This window comes from Pristis pectinata, chromosome 11 (assembly GCF_009764475.1).
Source record: "Pristis pectinata isolate sPriPec2 chromosome 11, sPriPec2.1.pri, whole genome shotgun sequence".
NCBI lineage: Eukaryota > Metazoa > Chordata > Chondrichthyes > Rhinopristiformes > Pristidae > Pristis > Pristis pectinata.
This window is the reverse complement of record NC_067415.1, coordinates 25,116,455-25,143,741: the sequence shown is the minus strand read 5'-3', so window position 1 is coordinate 25,143,741 and position 27,287 is coordinate 25,116,455. Positions and strand designations below refer to the sequence as shown.

Below are 27,287 nucleotides of genomic sequence, written 5' to 3'. Positions count from 1 at the left end.
AGCTAATTTTAGTTCTCAGCTGGCATGTGGAAGGAGCAGCTGCCAGTCTAGCATGGAATCAGAGATCTAACAGATTTTAACTGCCTTTCCTTATTGGAATCCTGCCAGTTAGCTAACCAACAATTTCCAGCAGAATATGACAGCTGGTTGATGAAAATTGAGTGGCAAAGGATATGTTATTCTTCATTGCAGGAGGTTTTAAGTACAGGACAAGAATGTCTTACTACAATTACGCAAGGCCTTGGCAAGACTGTACATGGATTACTGTGTACAATTTTGATTGCATCATTGAAGGAAACATATATTTGCCATGAGGGAGTTCAACAGATTCAAATTCAAAGTTGAGTTTATTGTCATATGCACAAGTACATGTATGTGCAGGTTCAATGAAAAACTTAATTGCAGCAGCATCATAGGCACATAGCATTATATAAGCAGCATTCACAAGAAAAACATAAATTAAACATAAATTATACACAATTAGAACAAAAAAAAACAAAGTCCATTTTAGTGCAAAGTGGTCATTGCCTGCCTAAACTCTAGTGATTAGGGTTTTGCCAATTGGTTCAAGAACCGAATGGTTGAAGGAAAGTAGCTTTGCTTGAACCTGATGCTGTGGGACTTCAGGTTTTTGTACCTCCTACCTGATGGTAGCTGCGAAAAGATGGCCTGGATGGTGGGGATATTTGATGATAGATGTTGCCTTCTTGAGGCAGCGCCTCCTCTGTCTGCAGGTTCTTACGTTCCTGTGCATTCGAATTGCCATACCAGACCATGATGCAACCAGTCAGGATACTTTCAACAGTACATCTGTAGGAGTTTGTTAGAGCGTTTGACGACAAGCCAAACCTCCTTAACCTCCTAAGAAAGTAAAGATGCTGGTATGCTTTCCTTATGATTTCATCTATGTGCTGGGCCCAGGACAGGTCATCCAATATATTAACGCCCAGGAATTTAAAGTTGCTGATTCTCTCACTGCTGATCCCCCAATGGAGACTGGCGTATGTTCGCCCTCTTTCCCCTTCCTGAAGTCAACAAACAGCTCTTCAGTTTTGCTGACGTTGAGCAAGAGGTTGTTTTTGTGGCACCACTCAACCAAGGTGACCGATCAGCTGACTGATTCCAGGGATGCCTGTCAACTAGACCTCTCTGAATTGCTTTAGAAGAATGAGGGTAGATGTTATTGAAATGTACAAAATTCTGATAAGGCTCGAGAAGTTGCAGGAAAGATATTTTCACGAGCATGGTAGGTCTTGAATCAGAGGTCACAGTTTTAGGATATGGGATTAGACATTTAAACTGAGATGAGGAGAAACTCTTCACTCGGAGGATGGTAAACTTGTAGAATTCTCTATCACAGAAGTTGTTGAATATAATTAAGAAGACAATAGATTTCTGGACACAAAAGACATTAATAGGGTATGGGGAGAGATTGAGAATATGATTTTGAGTAGAGGATCAACCGTGATTGTATTGAATTGCAGAACAGTCTCAAAGGGCCAGATGGCCTGCTTCTGCTTCTATATTTTTATATTTCTATGTACTGATCAGAACATCAATTTATTTCAGTGTAATGAGTAATTGTTGTACTTCTCACCATCATTTTACGATTTCAACCATAAATTAGGGTGAGTTATAATAACTAATTTTGTCAGTTGATATTTTTTGGATCATGGTATTATGGTCAGATTTCAGTTTGGGATTTCAAGTTGAAATTTGACTACAAAATGGTTCACAAAAATTGACATAGTGACATATGATGAGAATTAAATCAGCCTGAGCTACAGAAAGATCTATAAAGTATTACTGTGATCTATGACTTTCAAAAAAACAGAAAACAAATAATGCATAGAATCATGTACTTCACCTTGTAGGTTTCCAGCTGTGAAAAAGAAATTTATGTCGGAACTTAAAGAACTACGTCAGAAAGAACAGAACCCACATGTAGTTCAAAGCAGTATTAGCCTCATAATGGGCATGAAGTTCTTTCGAATTAAGATGTATCCTGTGGAGGACTTTGAAGCCTCTTTTCAATTTATGCAGGTAATTAATTTATCTCTTGAAGCTGGTTTAGCTGTATTAATTGTGCAGTAATGTTTATGTAATATACAGTTGGGTAGTAATATATAGTACCATCAAAGAGGGAGGGGTGGAATTCAAATTCCTAGTGTGTTTCCACTGTGAAACTGCAGGAGGCAGTTAATTTCCTGGGTACCTTTGGCAGAACAAGCCAGTACTTTTTTTTAACCTTACTAATTTGCCATGAGCATATTTCTTATCTGATAGGGCAACAAGTTGGCATTCTGGCAAACGAGTTTTTGGAGATTCATGTGCTCAAGTAATAGGAGGAGACTAACATGCATTTGCCCACACCTTCTACGTGTGTTTTGGAGGAGCCATATGAAAGAACATGAGAAATACATTGAATGCCCTCTTCTACTTATAACAGACACTCACCTTAAGGCAAAACAGTAGCCATTTGTCCACTCAGACCAGAGTTCAGATTGTAGTATGGGATTAGTAGCATCATCAGATCCCAAAATGCACATTTGAAGAAAAACCACTCAGGCAATGGAATGGAAAAAAAAACAGGCAGGTTCTAAAAACTAGTCAGCAGTTCATAGTGTACTCCTTTCATAGTACTGAAAAAAGTTGTTATTTCACCCCTTGTCATATTAATGTTCAAATAATTATAAAAATAGTTTATTTAAGATAAAAATGGATGTTTTTAAGGAAATATCCCTCATATTTAGTTTAGCAAAAGTTAATTGTGTCAATCAAAAATGAGCTGAAATAGTTTTATGTCCATGAATCTTCACTGGGTTGATTAGGAATCATCAGTAAATTTTCCTGACCACTTCCAGAGATGATTTCACTCTAGCATAGCTGATGATTCCTTAACATCGGTTATGCAGTCAATGATAACATAGATTGTGCAGTGCATGCTTCCACCAGTACCAACAAAAATTGGAGCTTTTGGGGTTTGTTTACGACTTTCATTATAATTAACAAAAAAAACCTGCAAGTTACTGAGATATGGGTCCCTATTGGCCCAGTTTGTTACATGGGGAAGGACCCAGATATACTGAAGAGAGCAGTGTTCCTCTCCTCTGTTTTCTCTTGCCTTGGCATAATTTTTTGCTTTTGTACTGTTACTGCCATGGAGAGACTTCTTTTCCCAGCAGTCAACATGACAATGATGTGGCAAATGAAGCCCTGCATAGAAGTTCCAAGAAGAACAGCTGAAGTTCTGTTTTAGCATGTACAGCTTTTTATGTATTTGTGGTTAATTTTCCATATGTTTTTGGAGAGATTGGATTAGATGCTAGTAGCTGAGCCCAGCACACTTAGCTCACCAAAAAGAAAGAGCCTTAAATTCTAGAATCAGTCGATAATAATATTATCTATTGTCTGAGTAATTTGCTTTTCATAATTGCTGATTTATGTAGTTTTATAGTTAAAGTTATAAGACTTAGCAAAATGTTAAATCAGTAACAAAAACAAATCCGTGTAACAGTTTGTTTAAAAATAGCACTCTTATTTTTATTTTCATTTGTTTCCTTAGGAATGTGCACAGTATTTTTTGGAAGTTAAGGACAAAGATATTAGGCATGCACTGGCTGGGCTTTTTGTGGAAATACTATTTCCAGTGGCCGCAGTGAGTATAATCAATTACACCTTAAATTATGTTAAATAAGTTGTATATCACATGCATTGCATTATTTTTTTCATGTTTTTAAGGCGGTTAAAAATGAAGTAAATGTACCTTGTCTTCGAAACTTTGTGGAGAGCCTCTATGACACAACATTAGAATTGTCAGCACGGAAAAAGCATTCATTGGTATGTATACTCTTGCTTACACTGATAAAGAATGTTAAAATATTTATCCTTTGGGAACTTGGTGATGGGTTGCATGTTACACAAGAACACAAGAAAACAGGAACAGGAGTAGGCCGCCTGGTCTCTCAGGCCTACCATGTCATTCAATATGATCATGGCTGATCTGCCTCAGGCCTCAACTTTTACCCTGTGCCAGATCCCCATAGCCCTCGATCCATTGATCTTTCACAAATTTATCTACCCACCTTAGATATTTATAATGATTTCCAGAGGTTCACTAACCTCTGTGAGAAGAAATTTCTACATATCTCAGTTTTAAATGACCATCTCCTTTTCTTGAAACTCATTCGAGACTCTCTTACAAGTAAAAACCTCTATCCTGTCATGCCCCGTTAGATCTTACAATAAGATTAACTCTGATTGTTCTGAACTCCAAAGAATACATACTCAGGAACTAGCCTAGTGAATCTCCTTTGGACTGCCTCCATGCTACTATATCCTTTGTTAGAGACCAAAACTATATGCAGTATTCTAGGTGTGGCCTCACCAACACTCCCCTACTTCTAAACTCTGTGCAATAAAGGTCAATGTGCCCTTGTTGTCTAAAGAACCTACTGCACCTATCTGCTAACTTATACACAAGAACACCATCAATAGTTGCATCAGTAGTTTTAGAGTGTTCATCTTATCAGTGTCATCTGGAATATATGGAATATTAGAGTATCTCAAGTATATCATAAAATGAAAGAGTGACACTGAAGTGTCCATTATCTTGATGAAGATGTGCAATGTAAAATATATGGTGAAGGTTTTTGCTTCTGCTAGCAGTTTAATGATTAATAATTATTCCAGAAGAATGAAAAAGGCAAACAAAATAATGTTTTAAGTGTTATAAGACATGATTATGCTTAGCACTTTCCAGACATTATTAAGTGATAAGCATGAGAAACCTGTCACTGCAAACTGATTTTACATTGTTCCAGATGTTGTAGTAGTATTGACACCAAAACCTCCAATATTTGCTATTGTTACTCTGTGAAACTGACAGCAATTTCACAGGAAAGAGAGAAAAGAAGTTAGTTTTAAGTCACAAAAGGTATGAGGAGAGGGATGGGTAGGACATAGGGAAAATCTCTGATTGGGTGAGGTCAAGGGTGGCATGGGCATAAATTGTAAAGATCAGAGAGAGAGAGAGAGAAAGAAGATAAGTAAGTACACATAAAGAAGGATGAGATTGTAAAGTGCAGGCCTATCGGTCATGCTATACCAATGGAGAGAAGAAAGCTGAGCCAATATCACAGGTGGACGACAGAGAAGAAATGGCCAGTTCTGGTGCAGACAGAGAGAACAAGTTATCTGAAGTTGTAGAATTTGTTATCTAGTCCAGAAGGCTGTGGCATGCCGAGACAGAAAATGAGGTACTGTTCCTCAAACTTGCTTTGGGCCTTGTTATAACAGTGCAGAATTCCACAGGTGGATGGATTAGAATGGGAGTGGGATGAAGAATTAAAGTGGCAGGCAACAGGAAGATCTGAGTCACCCCTACGGACTGAAGGCAGTTGCTCTGCAAAGTGCTCACATAATCTGTGTTTGGTTTGTCCATTGTAGAGGAGATTACATAGTGAGTGATGAATGCAATATGCTAGAGTGGAGGAAGTGCAAGTGAATTACTGCTTTACTTGGAAGTACAGATAAAAGGACAGTTGTTACACCTCCTGCACTTGCATGGGAACTGCAGGAGATGCAACACCTGTCTTTCCCATCCAGGAACCCAAACAATCCTCCATGGAGCTGTGAAGCAGCAGGACGAACTGCCCAATTGTCCAGAGAGTGTTGGCAAACCTAGACCTGGACAAAATCTGGCAGAAAATTGAAAAGCCAGATGCTTAACTAGAAATCCAAAATAAAAGCAGAAGTTACTAGAAGTATACATCAGGTTGAGCTGTATCTCTGTGTAGAAAGACAGAGATAAGATTATAGGTTGATAATTTTTCATCAACCTCAAAAGATTTGCTTTTTTCTTGTCCACCGAATGTTGTCTGCCAAGTATATCCAGCGTTTTCTATGTTTATGTCAGCAAACTAGATTAACTAATTAAAAAAAACTTTTTTTGTGGGTCCCTGTATGGGAACACTTTGGAGAAACTAACTATGAAAAATGCTGTCTGTCTCTCGCCCGCTCTGTCTCTTGCTTGCGCTCTCTCAATCTGAAAAAATTATTTCTAATGTTTTCTTTGTTTATTCCATAGGCGTTGTTCCCTTTGGTCACTTGCCTTCTTTGTGTCAGCCAGAAGCAATTCTTTCTTATTCGATGGCATATCTTCCTGAACAATTGTTTGTCCAATCTCAAAGTCAGTAAAGTGGTTCTAGTCAATTATATTGTGTGTGTGCTTGTATATGCATGTGTATGTGTTTGTATAGTGATTGTAAGGATGGAATGTGTTTTACACTCCCTGTATAAAATATAACGCGCCCCAAGTCTTGCGTATTACAGCGAAGAATCGGTGCAGTTCTGAACAAGCTGAACAATAGAAATCATGGCCCTGCCACAGACATGACCAGAGCAAAATTGTTTTGGCCACATGCACTAACTGCATTAGAAAACACTAATGTACTGTATGTGTAATGTACTTTATATGTATCATAATTTTTATATATATATCTCCAGCGTTCTGTGAAAAACTTTGCAGTTGACCATCTTCACAGGAATCTGGAATTCTACCAGCACATAGCAAACCTTGATGTAACTTCTTGATTTTTTTCTGGCAATTGCAACTAGTATTTGACTATTAGAGCGATTACTAATACGCCTGGGTTTGCCTTGGTTATTCTGATTGGTTGAATTATCAGGTTGATATTTCGACATACATAATGTTGCATGTTTTTCTTTAGTCGTGAAGCTCAATGTTATTACTATGTTGCATACAATTTTATCAGGTAATCTGTAATTATGACCAAGTAAGATATTCAGAACTGTTTTTAAAAAAGTATTTAATTCCTCTTTGTTAATACAAAAATTTGTTAAAGAGGGCATTCTATTTGGTAAATAGGTAAATTTTCTGCCTTGCATGGTGCTGAGCCATATACATCAGGAAATTCAAAACTTATTGCAAAATCAAGATTTTTAGTAACAACGGAACATGTAGACAAACAAATTAATATTACTATCTTTTTTTGTAGAATAAAGATCCTAAAATGGCTCGTGTTGCACTAGAATCATTGTACAGATTGTTGTGGGTCTACATGATCAGGATCAAATGTGAAAGCAATAATGTGACACAGAGGTAATAGAATTCTACAATATTAAATTAGTATGATCAGCATGCCACATCTTGAAAACCTATATATATTTTCTCTATCCCCAATTTCTACTCATTGAGATCTGGTCATCTGGTTTGGTCAAATGTTTATTTTGCAGTCCATCTGAGTTTCTATTCTATTAGCTTCACTTTTTGACCAAGTGGGGTAAAAAATTGTCTTCTCAATACTAATTTTAACATAAGCATGTTATAATAATGTAAAATTTCATGTGATTTAGAAAGTACTGAAGAACTGTTTATTTTGTTTGCATTACTGTAAATAAAAAAAACTGGAAGTAAAAGGGAAAAAGGGATAATGTTCTGCTTTCTAGAACGTGAGATCACTAGTTACCTTCTGTAATATTTCATTTTACATAATCAAATCAAAATATTCCTTTTAGGAGCTGGATTTTGTGATAATAGCATACAGATTTTGATGTACTGGATTGTTAGGTTTTCTGGACTGTTGCATATTATTCCTATTAATATACCATCATCCTTTTAATTCACTATTTTTATTATGTTACACAGTAGAATAATAAATTTTCCAGTAAACTGGGTGAGTTTAAAGGGAGTCCAGGAAACAGAAAGCCAGTGTGTTAAAAAGGAGCATGGGAATGTGGCCCAAGCGAGTTTAAAAGGAGCTTGGGAACCAGTGCCCTGATGAGTTTAAGGGAAGCGTGGGAACCAAGGCCCCAGTGAATTAAAAATAAGTGTGTAACCAAAGGACCTCAGGAATTGGGGCCCTGGTGACTTCAAAGGGAGCTTGGGAATGGAGCCCTGGGGAGTTTAAGGGTGCACAGGAAACAGTAGGAAGCAGAACCAGGTGAGCAGATGCCAAACCAATGGTACTTCCCAAATATCAGATAGTGAATTAGTGGAATTTTACTGCATTGTCCTAATCATGAAGGTAGTGGTTAGCAGATTATTGTTTCAATTGCAGTCATTGGTAAATGTATCGTAGTGGTAAAGGAACAGAAACAAAGAGTGGTTTCACAGAGTAGAGAACAAGGAATCTTATGAAATATGGTAATTAGTGCTCTGAGTAATCTGGACAACACAAAAAGACCAAAAATATCTGTGTAATTCAGAATAGTGCCTGAGCAGGCCAAGGATTAACAGAGAGTTAAGAATTGGGTGTGTAGCCAGGGCTATGAAGTTCCTCCACGTCAATCAAAAATACAGCAGGTGTTATTACTAACCATGAAGGTCGTCATCATTATGAAAAACCGCTTTGATCTTTCAAATGACAACAGAGAACATTTGAGATGCTGCCACTGTCTTTTGGAAATTTGAACACTTTTTCAGGGATCTCGATGCTATCAGCAAGGCCTTATTGACAGTGGGAAGCTTAATGTAAAATTTGGATTCTCCCTCCTTCAACTTCTGAATTAACACTGCTTTCCACTCCTCGTTTCTTCTAAGATCCCGCCAGTGTCATAAAATCTTGAAGGTTTGTTGTGGTTCTATCTTTCCTTCACAATGAAAGAAAAGCAGATTGCAAATAATTCAAACCGACCTGATGATAATATGCTTTGTATTGTTTGCCGAGGAGAAGGTTGATATGTTTTGCAGATGATCTTCTCTATTTTACTTCTGTATATGAACTGCAATTAAACTCCCCTTTAAATGATAGAGCAGTTCTGACAGGTGTCTGCAAAACTAATTTGAAAATTGCTGTTTTCTCTATCTGGACTGAACTCTGATGAATCTTCATCAACATCAAGGTTTTCCTTTGTTGGTTACTATGGCTGCTCAGCTCTCAGAGGCAGTCCATATTGCTAGTTATTCAAGATTATTTGATTCCACTGGTGGGAGAGTTTACAAGATAGGGAACCAATCATTTAATATAGAGGTGCATAGAAATTTCTTGTCACAGAGGGCAGTGAATCTCTGGAATTGTCTACCCCAAAGGGCTGTGGAGGCTAGATTCTTAGAATTATTGAATGTGGAGTTAGATAAATTTTTGAAAGTTTGGGGAATTGAGGGCTATGGAGAGCAGGTACATAAGAGGAATTGAGGCCAGCTTAAATCAGCCATGATCACATTGAATGGCAGGGCAGGCTTGAGGGGCCAGGTGGCCTACTCCTACTCCTTTTTTCTGTATTCTCATTTTACCACTGTTATAGAGGGGCATGTAACTTCACAAACATGAATGCTACGTTTGCTTGATGTTATCAGCTTGTAATGATGATAGATTGAGTTAACATAAAATAATGGATAACAAAGAAATTTTAAAATTTCACACTGAGATTTGAAGCTGTTCAGGATTCATAAAGTCATACAGCACAGAAATAGGACATTCAACCCACAGTGTCCATGCCAAGCATTGTACTTATTTATTCTAATCCCATTTACCCACATTTGGTCTGTTGCCTTCTATGCTTTGACAATTCAGGTGGTTGTCTAGATGTTTCATGAATGTTTTGAGAGTACTTGTCTCTGTTACCTATTAGAGCAGTGCTTTCCAGATTTCAACTACCCAAAAAATTTCCCCTCAGTTCCCCTCTAGACCTCCTACCTTTCACCTTGTATCTATGCCCTCTTGTTTTAGACGCCCCACCATGTGAAAAAGATTATTACTATCTACCCATAATTTTGTATACCTCTGTGATGTCACCTCTCTGCTTTTTCTGCTCCAGGGAAAACAAATCCGGTCTATTCAATCTCTCCTTATAACTGAAACGTGTCAATCCAGGCAACATCCTAATGAATCTCCTCTGCATCTCTCCAGCACAATCACGTCCTTCCTGTAATGTGGCAATCAGAACTCCACACAGTATTCCAGCTGTGGTCTAACCGATGTTTTTTTTTAAAGTTGTAACATAACATCAATGGCCTTGTATTCAGTGCTATGGCTGATGAAAGCAAGCATCCCATATGCTTCCTTCACCACCCTATCCACCTATGCTCCAATTTCAGGCATTTATGGATGTATTCCAGGGTCCTTCTGTTCATTAATACTTCCTAGGGCCCTATTATTTACTGTGGAAGTCCTACCCTTATTTGACCTTCCAAAATCAATTTGCACGAGTCAAGATTAAATTCAGGGTTAAATGTCAGAATTTAGGTCCCATAATTTCAATTTTTGCAAACATTTGAATTAGGAGCAAGAGTATGCAAAATGGCCCTTCATTACTGCTTTGCAATTCAATAAAATAATGACTGATCTGATAGTAACCTCAATCTTTTTGGTCATTCAGGTTTAAATTTAAACTTTTCTGGTAATTTCCTTCAACTTCTTACCCTGTGCATCAGTTACCAAGTTCTCTACCAGCTGAGCTTTTCCTTCAGGACAGTCCTGGAATATGACCACTTTTTCAAATTTCAGACTTTCCTTAGGCCTCTTGGTACTCCAGATATCCTGTATGTCTCAAAATCTTCTACAGGCTGCTTTTAGACTATTCTCCCAGATCACCTACATGTTCTGGATTCTCCCCTGGAATTCCTCCATGTCTTTTCCCAGCTTTGAACTCTCCTCTAGATCTCCTACACACACGTTGCTTTTGTGTTGGTCACACTTATGCCAACTAATGGATACATTTTGTATTTAGATTACTAAAGATGTAAAACTGGGTTACAAATCATAAAGCAAAGAACTTCAGGTGCTGGGCATCCAAAATAAATTCAGAACCTCCCAGAGCTATTCAGTGGTTAGGCAAGAATCTGTGGAGAGAAAAACAATGTTTCATTTAATGATATTTTATCGGAGTTAGAAAAGTTATAAAACAGCATGTTTTAAGTTTAAGAGAGGTTGCAGGAGGTGGATGAAGAAGGGACTATCTGTAATAAAGTGGAGAACAAGAGAAAATGGATGACAGATTATTGTTCACTGAGTGAGGGTGGTGAAACCTTGTTAATGGAAGCTAATCTCTCAGGGGAAGGTGTAAATAGATGGAGATGCATCAGAACAGTGGGGACAGGAGGAATAAATAATACTGGAATTGGAAAGGCTGGTTATATGAAATTGTTGAATTCAGGTTTGAGTTCCCAGAACCTGTAGTATGCCCAGAAGGGGAAGATGAAAAATGGAAAACTAGCAGTTTCTGGTGTAAAGTCATCAATCTATAACAGTGACAGTTTTCTCTCTCTGTAGACACCACCTCACCTGCTGGGCTTTTCCAATATTCTCTTTTATTTCAGATTCTCAGCAACTGCTGTGTTCTGCATATCACTGTTCTAGCATTGTATTTTTTTCTCTCTGCTGCTCGGCCTGCTGAGTTCCTTCAGCAATTTGTTTCTTGGTTAGGTTCCAGTATCTGCAGTCTGCCTGAAGAGTGTTGTAAATACTTGAGCCTTGCCTTCTGCATTTATGTGCTGGGTTTTCTTCTGTTGAGGATAGGGATATTCATAGAGCTACCACCCCCTGTTACTTATTTAATTGCACCACCAATCATCACAAGATATGGCAGGAGTGCAGAGCTTTGATCTGAACAATGGGATTGGGACATCTTAACTCTATCAATAGCATCTGTACTTGATCTACATTGTCACATGTGGTTTCGTATCCCTGAAGATTAATACTCAATACAAATCTATCAAACTCCATTTTTTTTAATTTGACCCATTGTAACAGATGTTTTTAGGAGTAGGTTCCAGATTTCCATTACCACAATAGAGCACATGTCAGCAAATCTGCACTTCACCACTCTTTACAGTTTTAATAATTTTAAAATTGTCTTTATCCCAAAAAACTTCAAATTTGGTTCAGAATTTGCAGTCAGTAGTTAGTACCCAATTGTCCATGCTTACCATTGACTACTAAACAAATTTTGGACTTAATTTGGCTCCCCTTCAAGGGAACTTGCATTACAGAGCCAGTTCCACCTCTTAAGGCTGGGCCCTGCCCTCTGACAGATCTTTCTGTGACAGTGTGATAATGTGCTAAGGGGTTACAGAACAAAACCACCCACAAAAAGTCGAAGGGGGAAAGAAATCTTGGAGAGCTGAATATATTTCCTGGCTTAGCTGGAATGTAGAAATGTAGAACAGTTCTGACATTTATAAATTCTGAAAACAAAGCTACCAAAAAAAATCTTTTTTGAATTTTCAAGATATATACGTATAAAACTTAGAACAATGAAAAATCACTTAAAACACTTAAATGATCCAATATCCAAATTAACAAATACTTAACTGAGTCCATTGCAGTGATTTCTCTTCATTGCTTCATTGAAATCAATGGAGAAGCACTGCCTGCACCTGGACAAGTCCCTTAGTGGATTTCCCAACATAACTGACCAGCAGTACACAATATTGAATTGTATTTGGGGAAAAAATTGCAAATAACTATGTGACTTGGAACTTTCACATTTGCGTGGACATGCTGAAGTTGCTCAACTTTAAATCGGGAAACACTGACAGCTATTTTAGTGTGACATTTCTTCCCAGCCATTCTCCTTTGCATGGGTGAGGTTTTTGAGAGGGTTCTTCAGCTTATCCATCATGACATCTGGGGTCTGGCATTCTTTAAGCACAGGAACATTAACATTAAAATAGTACATTCTCCTCACAGTCATAGCATCTTTAATGTAATTTATTAAATCCCACAATTCTCACTTCTACTCCTTTGCTTATATCCTTAATAACGTTTATGTTTGTCTATACCTATACAATGTATATTTACAGGAATTTTGCAATAAGTCTGACACTTCTTTATGAAATGCAAACATTTTGTGATTTTTTGTCTGGTGATTATTCCATATCATTTGCACTGTATGGGGTAATTCTATGCACCTCTGCTCGTGATTGGGATTACCACTCACCAGCAGATGAACCAGAAATTCAGACACAAAGTGCCTGTAATTTTCTGAATAGATACACAGCGCCAGCGACCTGGGTTCAGTTCTGCCGCTGTCTGTAAGGAGTATGTACGTTCTCCCCATGTCTGCGTGCATTCCCTCTGGGTGCTCTGGATTCCTCCCACATTCCAGAGGCGTACAGGTTAGGAGCTGTGGATGTGCTATGTTGGCGCAGGAAGAGTGGTGACACTTGCAGGCTGCCCCCAGCACGTTCTCAGTAACGCAAAAAGACCCATTTCACTGTGTGTTTCAATGTACATGTGACTAATAAATAAATGTCTTAATATCTTAAATTCTGAATTGCTCTGTTGGTAAACAGGTCTTAGTGAATCAGACTCATAAAATTAACTGTTATGTTCACACTTTTAATTGCATACTTCCACCAGTGACATTCTCTGTGTATCTGAAATAGTTCCTTTACCATACCTCCTCGAGAAAATGTATGCTGCACCACAGGTACAACTATCAATCTCTTTACGTTTTTCAGTTATCTTTGTGAAATGGTTAATGTTAAGAGTCATAAAACCATACAGCACGGAGATGTCCCGGCCAGCAAGTACATATCTAAACTAATCCAATTTTCCCACACTTGTCTTCTATGCCATGGTGTTACAAATGTTCATCTAAATACTTCTTAAATGCTATGAGAGTGCCTTCCTCCACCATTCCCTTAGGTAGTGTATTCCTGATTTCTGGATGAGAATTGAATTTTATTGCACAGTACTAAACCATGCTCCCTCAGATTTTCAGTTAATCAAAATTTTCACTTGAAAGTTGAGGTTTCTCCCATTTTTATTTTTTAAAAAAGTTGCAATTCTATATTTTCATGACTCTATCCTGAACAAAATAAAATTAAAATATAAAGAATAAATAGAAACAGGAATTGCTGGAAACTTTTAGCAATATCTGCGAAAGAGAAAGAGTTAGTGTTTCAGGAAGACCCTTCATCATAACTGAGAAAGAGAGAAAACAAGTTGATCTTCTGTTGCAGAGAGGGTGGGAGATGAATAGATAGGGCAACTTAAACACAGAAAATGTAAATTTATTTCAGATTTCCAGCATCTCAGGTATTCATTCACTGAAATATTCATCTAATGTGCTCTTCTATCTCTGTATCTCATTAGTCTGTAAATCAGTTGTGGCTTGATAATGTTTATTATGCTATAGCTGTAGACTAAATGTAGTCTTTCATTGTCAATGTGATTTAAGCCTGCTGAAACATCTCCTTAATTTTATATGAAGTGGAGAATTTGGTCAACTGTCAATCTCTCTTTACAGTCGACTTGCAAGCATTACAACAACACTTTTTCCCAAGGGATCTCGGAGTGTGGTACCAAGAGATATGCCTCTCAACATTTTTGTGAAAATCATACAGTTCATTGCACAGGTACAGTCACAAAATCATTCACATTGTACCTATTACTTCATTCTTGAAAATCTCACTGACAAGGTAGACTATGTAAATTCAAACAAAGATTACAAAATTTTACATAATATAACAACATAATAAAGAACTTGTCGGGGTTCATTTTATTGCTCACCTTGCTGTGAAGTGGGGGAAGGCAGATCTCCTCAAATACATAATGAATTACAGATATGGAGTATTGCTAATTGTCCTGCTGTAATGGTTTACTTTTACTGAGTAATAGTTTAAAGTACTTATTCTTGGGTTCAACTGCATTTTTGTGCTTAATTTTTAACCACTCTTCCCAGGCGATGCCACCTTTAATTGATTTGTGCAATATTTTACATACACACAAATAGAAATATGCCATTTGTACCCAATTTTCACTTGCATACAATTTTAAACCTCTCCAAGAACTTCAATGGTTATGGGATTTTAAAAATGTGAGTGAAATTTAAAGAAAAGACTCATTCCCCCGCCCTCCCCCACCCCCCCAGTACTGCTTTTTTTTTGTTAAATTCTCCCTGTCAGCCAAGCCTCAGGATCGGGTGAGGGGGCATGTAAATACTGATCACAACATTTTTGGAAACCTTGGGGCAACTTGCATACTTTTAGACATTGTGAAGCTGCATTCCCTTGGAAATTTATATTCAGTTACTATTTTGATACACACATTGCAGGAATTCCATTGAGACCATTGGAAGGACATTGACTGGACAGTGACATAGTATGGAGCACACAGAATTAGAGACCCATTTTACACATTGCCTGATTCCTTTCCAGCGTAAAGACAAATCTGGTCAAGAACATATTGGCTGTAAAAGCACTATCACCCATTTTGAGTTACTGTCCAAGACAAATATTAACCATGAGGTGTGGAAAAAGCACTGCCAATATACTTCCACATAACACAATTCTGTCTTTTTTGTGTTAATTTTGACTGAATTTTTTGCAACAGCTTTCAAAAGCAATTTAAAGCTCATTAATTGTTTTTCTTTACTTTACAGGAGAGGTTAGATTTTGCCATGAAAGAAATCATATTTGACCTTCTTAGTGTTGGAAAATCACCAAAGACCTTCAGTCTGAATCCAGAGGTATAAAGGATGAATTTATCTATCAAAAAGGATTTGTTCTCCTTGACAATGATTTGAATTTCAAATTCATGTAAAACTTTTTTTGAGTGCAGTGCACAGTAAGCTCCAAGGTGACAAGGTATCTCTAAGGTATCTGTTTTCTACATTGTGAAATAAATGATGAATTAATGTAATTGGGACTATCTTGGTTCCACAATCAAATGCATGTTCTGGCATTGATCAACAATGAAGAAGAACTTTCTACAGGTGAAATTGGAAAAAAAAACACTATATATGTTACACTGGTATTGCAAAAACACTTTAGGTTCCATTTCTTCCAGCTGCTCAATTCAAAATGTGTCTAAAGGCCCACTTTTTCTTCTTCTGTATATACCACTTGATGCTGATAGCCATCTTGGCAAAGCTTATACCCATCTTAGTCCTTGTAATATATATCCTTGTTTTTTAACAACTACTTTCTTTTTGATCTGTGGTATTCCTTCTCAGTTGAGACAGCTATTTCTGAAAAATGTCAAGGGTTGACTGCTAGATTTGTTACAAACAATGTTATTTAACTTGTAGCTAAACTGTTTTGAACTAAGAAAATTATTGACTTAAAATTGTTGACATTTTCTAGAAATTGAGAGGATGTTCTAGATTCTACCTTAAATAAGGGGAAAATATTGAAGATAGTTATAAATTTTAAACATAAGTGCTTATAGAATGCTTGCTTTCACTAATTGAAGTATTGAGTATAGGAGTCAAGAAGTTACGGTGCATCTCTATAAAACTCTGGTTAGGTCGCATTTAGAGTATTGCATGCAATTCTGGTCACCTCACTGTAGAAAGGACGTTGAGGCTTTAGAGAGGGTGCAGAGGAGGTTTACTGGGATGCTGACTAGATTAGAGGGCATGTGCTATCAGGAGAGGCTGGACAAACTTGGGCTCTTTTTTCTCTGGAGCAGCGGAGGCTGAGGGATGATACCAGAGGGCATGCATTTAAGGTGAGAGGGGGCAGATTCAGAAGAGACGTTTTTTACTGAGAGAGTGGTGAATGCCTGGAATGCGTTGCCTGATAAGGTGGTGGAGGCAATTCATTGGGAGCTTTTAAGAGGGGCTTGGATGAGCACATGAATGAGAGGAAAATAGAGGGATACGGGCATTCTGTTGGTAGGAGAGATTAGCTATGTCAGCATAACATTGTGGGCCGAATGGCCTGTTCTGTGCTGTACTGTTCTATGTTCTAGCATGTAAAATACAAGAAAGATTGTTATAATAAAGTTTTAATTTCCACTTTTGTGTTATGGTTCACAGAGAATGAACATTGGTTTGAGGGCTTTCCTTGTGGTTGCTGACAATCTGCAGCAGAAGGATGGAGAACCACCAATGCCGAACACAGGAGCTGTTCTTCCATCTGGGAACACACTCAGGGTGAAGAAAACTTATTTGAGTAAAACCCTTACAGAAGAAGAAGCAAAAATGATAGGTTAGTCATAACCTGTTACTTAAAAAAAAGTCATAATGTGATAATTGAAAATTCAGAACTTTATGCTGACTGTGCAGTTTCTGATTTTCATATGAGTCCTCCATGCATCTGACAACCTTACACATGGAGGACCCCAAACATGTACAATCTAGAAGTCAATTCTGTGCTTCTGAAGTGTGTCTGTGTGGCAGCTGTGAAGCCAGTTTAGATAAATCCCATTTAGGTATGTACTTACCTGTCTTTCCTTTGTCCTGCTGCACCACCCCAGTACAAAGTCCATAACCAAGCTCACAGCCTTCACCTGACTAGACACTACCCATCAGTCTCCTGACCAGGCATTCTCTCACCCACCAAACTGTAAACCCAATCTGGTCTCCTCTACAATCATGGTATACTCTGACTTTCTGTCTACTGATAGCACCCTCCCTTTCATCAATAGTCACACCACTGACTACCAAGGCTACATCCCCCAACCCCAACTAGCAAGGTGTGGCTGTGTTTATTACTGAGGACAAAAATAGAAAATGTTTGAAATCTTTACCAAGTCAAACTGCATCAAAATTAAATTTTGTTTCTCTCTCACAAATGCGGTCTGACTTGCATTCTGTTTTTATTTGGGATTTTCAGCATCTGGAATCTTATTTTTTTTAATCACTGGAGTTAATGGAGTTATCCACAGTTAGTGGAGTCTATCCAAACCATTCTTAAGTTACATTTTTCCTTAACTCAACAGGAATGTCTCTGTACTATCCGCAACTAAGAAAAGCCTTAGATAGCATCTTAAGGCATCTCGATAAAGAAGTTGGGCGTTGTATGATGTTGACAAACATGCAGATACTGAACAAAGAACCTGAAGACATGATCACGTAAGCTAGCATATTGCTTATGTGGAATTTAGAGTCGATGGTGAAAGAATGGAAGTTTTTTTTAATGTACTGTTTCAAATCGGTCTCAAAGGGTACAGATTGGGTGCAAATCTTCTCAATGAATAATATGCTATGGTGCTCTTTTTTTGTCATTTGAATAAATTGTTCTACATGCAAGTGTAGATTTAATCTCATGCAAGGGGCACACTAATGATTGGAATTGAAAACTGTATAGTAATGAAGTTCAAACAGATGTGGGAAATAAAAGGAACTAGCAAGGTAGACAACAGCTAACTACTGTACATGCTGTTTATAATGGTACAGCATTTATTACTGGCCTATGCCATTTAAATTGTTGTCTGTGAATTATTTTGTTTTAAGATTATCTAGAAATCAGTACACTGTTGTTTGATTTATATCTTCTACATAGTTAATCAGGTGAATGTAAAAATGCAGTATTATTTTGTTTATGTTATCAACTAACTGTTCTCTATATCAATTCAGAGGAGAGAGGAAACCAAAAATTGACCTCTTTAGAACGAGTGTAGCAGCCATTCCACGAATAATCCCTGATGGAATGTCAAAACTGGAATTGATTGATTTACTGGCAAGGTATGTGTTTTGCTTTCAGTTGAAATTATGATTGAAAATCATTTAAAGTGAGTTTTATTACAAATTTAGAAATCTGTACTTTTGCAGGCCTTGCATTTTGACATAATATAACACTAATAGAAGTAAGCTTAACAGTTTAGAACAGCAGAGAGACAACAGATGCACAGAGTATTAAAGGCAGTTTATCAGACTAGATAATTGAAAGAGTGGATAGAATGCGAGAGCAACAAATAATCTGCTGGAGAAACTTGGGGGTCAAGCAGCATCTGTTGGGGGGATGTTTCAGATCAAAACCCTGCATCAGGACTAAGGGAGGGAAGAACACCAGTATAAAGAGGAGAGGGGGAGTGGTGAGACAGGGGTCAGTTATAGAATTCTAGCTTTTGACTCCATACATGCAGTGACAGTAAAGAAATGATCAGCTGAATAAAACCTTTGGGAGAAACTCAGCTGGAGAACCATTACAATGATAACCATCACACAGTAAGGACATTAAATCCAATGGTATGGTATACCTGCTGTGAGAAAATGCAGAGAGGAAGGATGAATTGAAAAGGTTGTGCCTTTTGCTTTAGAATACAGTGTATTGGATGATGTAATTTTTTTTAACATTTTGGACAAATGGGACAAAATAGTTAGAAGCAGACTTTTATCAGTAATTAAGGTGTTTAAAAATGAGAGGCATTGATGCCTGTTAATTGTAAGTGGTTTAGAACAGGGGTCTGGAACAACAACTTCAGTGAATGTGTAAAATGTATAACATCAGCCTGGCCATTCATTAAAACGCTTTCCTGGTTTTCAATTCCGCTCGAATGAAGTTTGGCTACAGTGAGCTCAAGCACGGAATACTGCTGAACTATTGAAATGAACAGCTTGATGGTTTAAAAATACAGTAGTTAGCAAATTAGCAAATATAATTTTGCTTATATGTCAGAAGTGGAGCATCACAGCCCTAGAGGGTGTGAAGCAGAAAGACACCACTAGGCCAAAGAAAGACACCCCTCCTTCACTGATAGTTACCTTGTAAGAAGCTTTTATTTTTCTAATTAAAATATTGATCAAATAGTCAGTCAGATCTGGCACACATAACAATAAAATTTAAAATGCTACTTAGCTCTTGTGCTGTAGGTGCCTTCCGTATAGTGGTAGAAAGATCATTCACTTCTGGATTTACATCTCTTCCCACATTAACAGATGTTTGTAACTGCATGAAATTCTTCATCAAATAAGCAGTAACAGTAGTGAAAGCTAAGACTTTTATTATGGATATTAGGACTTCCATTTACATGAAATGTGCATTAACAGCAACAATAAGCACATTTATTTTTTAACGTGATAATTCCATGCACTAATATGAAAATAATTGCACCAGAGCATTAGAGATAAATACTGTATTTAACTGCACCTTTCTCAGACTATGAGCCTTGAACATCAGTGCCCTCACCTCGAATTTTGGACCACATCAGACCCATTTTCTGTTGGTGGACCTCAGATCCTCACCACCACCTGCGCTGCCCGTTGTCACCAAGACCATCAAATTCTGCTCCCTCCTTCAAATGCTGACAGACCTTGTACACCTCCCTCACTCTATCTCTCTCCCCAACCCTATTTCTCTCCTCCACTGCTTGTTCTACACCCTGCCACACTCTCTCTCCTGCCACTCTCTTTGTCTCATTACATTTTCTCTTCCCTCCACTTCCCTTTTACCCTTCCTTTTTTCTTTCCTCTGCTTCACCCCTCATCATCTGACCCACTCATCTTACTCTCTCCTTACCTCTCTTTTACCCAACCCAGCTCAGTCTCTCCCTGGCCATCTCTCTCTGCATCCTACTCGCTCTTTCTCCTCTTCCCCTTTCTATCCCTGGCCCACTCTTTCTCTGACCCTATCCCTTCTCTCTCCACTACCTTCCTTCTGCCTCACTCCCTTTCTTTCTCTCCATCCCCACCTTTAGCCCCATGAGTTTCTCTAATATATCCCTTGTGATTGGGATTTTTACAAGTTCCTCCCTATTGTTTGAAATTAGCCTATCTTGTTTTATTAATTATAAACTTTCAAATTTCAATTTAGACTAACCATCCACATGGATGATGAACTTCGTCACATTGCACAAAACTCTCTTCAGAGCCTTCTTGTTGATTTTGCTGATTGGAGGGAAGATGTGTTGTTTGGTTTCACTAATTTTCTACTCCGTGAAGTTAATGACACACAACAGAATCTTCTAGATAGCTCTTTGAAATTATTGGTCCATCTGCTCAGTCAATGGAAACTTGCAATACAAACTCAAAGCAAGGACCAAGACCAATCTAAGTTAAGGACCTCAGAGGTAGGTTCAAATTTATCATCTTTATACGTGTCATTCCTTGAAATAACAATGATGTGTGATTTACATATTCATTACATCATTCCTTTTGAAGCATTTAAACATTAAACAGTGTTTCAGCTATAGTGTTCAGAGCTGTGCAAAGTTGTACATAAATTCACACAATGAAGTGTTACTTTACCATTCATGCTATCTTGTGTACTGTAATTTTTTTTACCTAAACAATACAATGTTACCGTCTTCATTTAGAGTATCTTTCAGTGAGGATAATTTTAGCATGTCATCATAATATAAAATTAATAATTTGAAAATTAGAAATAAAACTGCTGGAAACAATCATCAGATCTGGCAGCATATGTTGAGAGAGAAAATGTTCATATTTCAAGTTGAAAACCATCAGAATTGAATGATGTTAAGTGGTGTACAGCTTTTAAGCAAGACAGGTAAAAATGTAGCAGGAAAAGAGAAAGAAAACATCTGTGAAAGGTTGAACAATGGAACTGTTTAAATCACAACTAAAATACTAAAATTAGATGTTGATGTATGTAATTTGGTGTTTGCAGATCTAATTACAGAATTACTAATAGGATTTATATATACCAGGTAGATATTATGTAAAACATCTTATGTGATCTTTCCTAATGATCAAACAAATGTAAAGATTATGTGCAATTACTAATCAGTTAGCAAAGATATTTTCAACAAGGGTACTGATTGCATTGGTCATTGATATTTAACAATGATGGTTGTCTTCTAAAGAAACTGAATGAAAACTGAATGTGAGAGAGATCTGTCTGGAGTGCACCTTGTATTTGGCAAAGCTCCATAGTGCCTTCATCCACTTTGCTCTTCGTGCCTGATCTATGGGTATACCCATAGTGCCCTTCTGAAAGAAATGGGTGCATTTGGATTAACCTTAAATGACTGCTAAATTTGTAATCAACATCAGATTGTTATTTTCTTCTATGCAGAAACCAATGCAAATCCAGTAGTGCAAAATGCTACCAAAGTAACAAATACCTTATACAACTCATGTATTTTCATCCTTCTTCACCTCTGTTGCCTTTGGATATCAGCAGCACAGCTCACCTCTTTTCTAGCTGTATAGGCATGCTCTCAGTAATATGCTTACCTATCTGTTCAAATGATTTCTGTCACCAACTTTACAGCTAAGTTGCTCAACAGTCCTTCTTAGTTCTCCCCTCCTTATCCATATATTTCTCATGAGGACACCACTTTCAGACTTGGGGTAAGCTTCCATATGTACACAAATGAAGGCCCATTCTACCACAGTTTGGGCTAGAAATTTGATTTCATATGTCTGGAAAAAAAATTGGGTCACTGTTGAAAGTTAACTTAAAATTGGAGCAATACAATTTTGTGCACATTTTTGTGCGTCTTAATGCCCATTGAGAAATTTGTCGTCTTAATTTTCAGCCAGATTTTTGTTATCTCTAGCATAAATTTTCCTAACATAAAGCTCTACCAAATGACATCAACAGCAATGCAACATGTTAAGTTCAGCTGCAGTGAGATTTTCAATGTCACTGGTCTGAAAAGTGGCAGCACTTTATGTACTCACAGACAACTGGCTCTTACTAACTGTTTTCCCTAAAGTTATACCATTTAAATGGACCAACAATCAATCTGCAATCTGAGTCCTTGTAAAAACTCACATATGTGCCTTATCTGGTTTGCCCATGAAGGTCAAGGTCATTGTCACTCTTAGTTTCCTAGCCTAGGAATTATTGCCAGCTCCTGCTGCTGATCTCGGCCACATCCCACACCTCACTACTACATAACACAGGTTACCCAAACTTAATGCTCAAGGAAAGAAGACTCCATCTAAATTCTCTTCAGCCCACAAGAACAGGCATAACATGCATTGTTTGTAGCACCTTCGAGCTCCTTCCAACATTTACATGGGGGCACTGTGTGCTCTTGATGCATAGATTTGAGATTCTCAATGCCATTCCAAATAGGGTTACACAGAGAAATGTAATAATGCTGTTAAGGCATAAGAAGTAAAATTAAAGGCCATTCAGTCCCTTGAGGCTGCTCCACCATTCAAAAGCATGATGTCTGATCCAATATTCCACAAGTCTACTTACCTGCCTTTTCCCCATAACACTTGATTCCTTTACTGATCAGAAATCTATCTCAGCTTTAAATATACCCAAAGAATCTGCCCACAAGGAGTTCCAAAGATTCATGACCCACTGAGAGAAGAAATTCTTCCCATCTCAGTCTTAAATGGGCATCCACTTTTTCTGAAACTATGCCTTCTAGTTCTGGGCTGTCCCTTGAAAGGAAACATTTTATCAGAATTTACCTTGTCCAGCCTGCTAAGGATCTCGTATGTTTCAATAAGGTTGCCTCTTATTCTTCTAAACTTCAGCAAGTCCCAACCTGTTTAACCTTTCTTCATAGGACCCTGGATCATCTTAGCCAACTTTCTCTGAATGGCCTCCAATTAAACATAGTTTTATAAATATGGGTACCAACATTGTTCACAGTACTCTAGAAGTAGTGTCACTAGTGCCTTGTACATTTTCAATAACGTTGTCCAATTTTTTTTATATTCCAGCCCCTTGAAATAATGGCCAATGTTCCATCAGCCCTCCCTATTACTTACTGTGCCTGTCTGCTGGCATTCTGTGTTTCTTGCTCAAGAACCCCCAGATTCCTTGTGCTGCAGCTCTCTGCAGTTTTTTTTAAATTTAAATAGTACTGTTCATTCATTCTTCATTCCAAAATGAACAATTTCACATTTTGCCTCATTATATTCGCTGTTGTATAACCTTCACAACTACATTGCTCACTCTTTGTGTTACTTCCCAAACAGCTTTTAGGCAAGGCGTAGTAACCTGCGAGGCGCAGGCACGGTAGTGTGGCGGTTAGCATAACACTATTACAGTGCCAGCGACCTGGGTTCAATTCCTGCCACTGTCTAAGGAGTTTGTAAGTTTTCCCCACGTCTACATGGGTTTCCTCCCACATTCCAAAGACGTACAGGTTAGGAGTTGTGGGTATGCTATGTTGGCGCCGGAAGTGTGGCGATACTTGCAGGCTGCCCCCAGAACACACTATGCAAGAGATGTATTTCACTGTGTGTTTCGATGTACGTGTGACTCATAAAGGTATATAATGCCACTGCCTCTATTGTCAGATTGCTCTTTGAACATTAGGTGAGGCAGGACAACAGTTCCCGCGAACAAAATAACAAGAGAGGAAGTTATCTTTTTAGCCCCCAATAGCAAATTCTGTTCTGTTCTTTCTTTCCTAACCACTTAATAACTTTGTCATTCGTTTCAAACCAGAGCTTTTTGGCCACTTGTGCCACTGTCTCAGCCTGTCAGCTGCTCAATCTTATCTCCATACTCGTTGTCTCTAGAATCCACCTCTGGTGTTCTCCTGGCCTGCCTTTTATCTAAATTTCAGCTGTCAGTAGACAAGGAGTTTGTACGTTTTCCCCATTCTGCATGGGTTTCCTCCAGGTGCTCTGGTTTCCTCCCACATTCCAAAGACGTATGGGTTAGGAAGTTGTGGGCATGCTATGTTGGTGCCGGAAGCGTGGCGCCAATCGCAGGCTGCTCCCAAAACACTATGCAAAAAATGCATTTCACTGTGTTTTGATGTGCATATGACTAATAAAGAAATTTTATCTTATTAATATCTTAGGCCATACCAGGCCACCTTTGTGCACCCCGTTATTGATGTTTTCACCCACAGGCCTAATGCCCTTAATTCACCTCCTAAAGCCTCTTTACTTTTCCACTTCTGTCATCTCATTTAAGACCAACCTTAAAAGCCATCTCACTGCTGAAGCATTTGATCAGTGCTCCTAACAGCCCTAACTCTAGGCCAGTGCCAATATTTTCCATGTGAAATCTGGTGAAATCCCTTAGTAATTTTTTTTCTGCATTTAACTTATTGCATGTCAAAAGTCTTCTCATTACCATTTTCCTGGATTTGCACTTAGTAAATACCTAAAAGTAGTCCAGCCACAAAAGTTGGGTCTTAATATTGTCTAGATTGAGGGTTCCTCACACCTTTGATCAGGTAAGTTTTTGTTTGGGGCTGCAAATTTAACACAGCAGCCAAATAGCATCCATATGGAGAGATAGTAAAAGTCTAAAGCATGCTGCAGAACTCAAAGATTTGAGGTGTATATCCATGTCTTTGTATGGGTGAAAGCTAGTATCTAACTCACTAAACTGAGGAAAGAGAAAAAAAAACTCAAATAATTCTATCTATATAAACTTTACTTGGCAAGTTAAAATAAATAATAGATACCCTAGCATGATTTTAAACCTGTAAGATCACCTTAATTTTCAGAGGTTGTACTTATCCTCTGGATATATGCTGCTTTATTATATTTTAAATGTAATTTTAAAATGAAAGGGCTCAAATGAATGGCATACATTTGAAGCCCAATGTAAATAAGGATATGTTTTTTTCTAAAGATATTTTGAATTGCTATCAAATTATCACAATATTGCTTTCAAATATATCTACTAGCTTCAGCAAGAAAAGAGTCCTCATTCAAATGTGCTACATGCTGTGGAAGGATTTGCCCTAGTTTTACTTTGTAGTTGTCAGATTGCAACACGAAAGTTGGCTGTTTCTATCCTGAAGGAAGTCCGTGCATTGTTTTCAGCTTTAGGACAGTCAGAGGTATGGAGATTTCTTTCTTTTGTTGTTAAAATTGGTATAATATCAGTGAATAATAATTGAGACTATATAATAATTTTGCACTTGCAAAGTTGGTAATTCAAAATTTGTTATTTTTCAAATAATAGTCCTGGCATAGAAAGAAAGACTTGCTTTTATATACCTTTCTCATCATTCATTGAAGTGCTTTTTTGCAGCAATTATATTAGTCCCACAGACACCAATTTGCAAATGACCACAATATCTATTTTTTGTGTTATTGAGGAATAAACATTGGCCAGGATGGGTCCCCTATGGGATTTTTCCTGTCCATTTGAGAAAGTCTATATTGCTTCAGTTTAACAAATTATCCCTTGGTACTACACTGAAGCACTATATTCATGGCTGGAGTGGGACTTGAACACAAAACCTTCTAATTCAGAGGTGAGAATGCTGTCAATTGAGCCAGAGCTGGTAGGAAATTGGGAAGGGAAATGGAATTTGGGTCAAGATCTGGTTGCACAGGGACTTTCCCCATATTATCCCAAATGTACTAATGACTACCCCCTAGGGCTGTAGAGAACTGCTAGTGACTTACAGCAGGAAAGCCAGAAATGCACTGGAGATCAGATGCGTGCTCTAATCCTGGACTCTCAATTGCTAATTGCGCAGAACATTCCAAGGATAAGGCCTTAGTGCCTAGTCACTGTCCGTGGCCTGCACAGAAGGATTATTAAGAGCAACATGGGAAACATAGTCAGTGATTGCAATGTTATGTTTAGTTCAATCCAGTTCAGTTTCTGAAGTTTTAAAGCATAAATAAATAACTGGCCAGCTTTTCCAATAGCAAAATTTACCTTGATCCATGGCATATGCCTGGGAACCACATGAACACTTTGTTCCAAATGATCAATCACAAAGATTGATAAAGAATTTATAAATAAAAACACATTTTTCTCTAAATTACAGTTAACATAATTAAAATTGTGTGTAATCTTGGCATTCTGACTACTTGTACTAAAATATTTGTTCTTCCTTTTAATAGGATGATGATAAGCCAATGATTGAAGTCATGGATCAGTTAAGTTCATCTATTTTGGAGAGTTTTATCCATGTAGCAGCCTCAGATTCAGTAAGTATAAATAATTTGTCTGTGAATTTAGAAAACTCAGTTCCAGAGTGGTATACGTCTTCAGAAACTGCCTGAGAGTAAACAGTATAAGAGGGCAGTTTTGAAGTAGCATCCAAAATAGACCCAAAGTTGGCAACACAGCTATTTCAGCTGCATATTCCTGCTAACGTGTGGTCTGAACTATTCTAATAGCTGGCTTTATATGTTGAAATAACCTCTTGCCTATTTCAGGTGGATACTCTGTTTGCTGTTCTGTAAGCTTGACTACCTTCTCCCTTTCCTCATGTTTATTTTCCAGTGATTGAAATATATTTTCCGAGAAGCATTAGAAAGTCATCACTTTGTGACAGTGAGAGATTAAGTAAAACTTCTACCTATGAGTGTTGAAAAACATAATTTATCTTAGAAATAAATTTAAGTAGAAATAGTACATATTTCACATCAGTCTTCACAATAGATAAGCCATCATTGTTCCCTGACTTGGGTCTAAGACTGATATTGCAGTTGATCCTAAGAATGTCATTGAAGCCTGGTCTGCATATTTGAAGAAACCTGTGATGACTTTCCAGAGGTGTTCCTGTTACTTTCAAATTAAGATTATTGTCCATTAGATTGAGGTGAGAAACCAAAAAGTAAGCCTGCTGTTCCTTTTGAAAAGTTCATGTCAATCAGTGGGTGCTAAAAATCCACACTCTCCTCTTCTCACCAGGATCATAAGGTCTTTTGCTTTCTTAGAGTAACCAATATGGTGAATGTGAATAAGCACAAGCTTTCAGGATAAATAATATTAAGTATTTATT

General features: G+C 37.7%; 1 protein-coding gene across 3 annotated transcripts in view; it reads left to right on the top strand.

The window, feature by feature from the left end:
* LOC127575757 (protein furry homolog) overlaps nt 1–27,287 on the top strand; it is a 230,122-nt gene that overhangs the window by 66,764 nt on the left and 136,071 nt on the right. For all 3 annotated transcript variants that reach the window (XM_052025806.1, XM_052025805.1, XM_052025807.1), the window contains exons 8-20: nt 1,875–2,043; nt 3,566–3,658; nt 3,742–3,840; nt 6,089–6,190; nt 7,020–7,123; nt 14,218–14,326; nt 15,352–15,438; nt 16,732–16,903; nt 17,637–17,769; nt 18,274–18,381; nt 20,450–20,705; nt 25,224–25,379; nt 26,401–26,487. In XM_052025806.1, the coding sequence (XP_051881766.1) occupies nt 1,875–2,043; nt 3,566–3,658; nt 3,742–3,840; nt 6,089–6,190; nt 7,020–7,123; nt 14,218–14,326; nt 15,352–15,438; nt 16,732–16,903; nt 17,637–17,769; nt 18,274–18,381; nt 20,450–20,705; nt 25,224–25,379; nt 26,401–26,487 (1,675 nt within the window). The remainder of the gene's footprint in view (nt 1–1,874; nt 2,044–3,565; nt 3,659–3,741; nt 3,841–6,088; nt 6,191–7,019; nt 7,124–14,217; nt 14,327–15,351; nt 15,439–16,731; nt 16,904–17,636; nt 17,770–18,273; nt 18,382–20,449; nt 20,706–25,223; nt 25,380–26,400; nt 26,488–27,287) is intronic.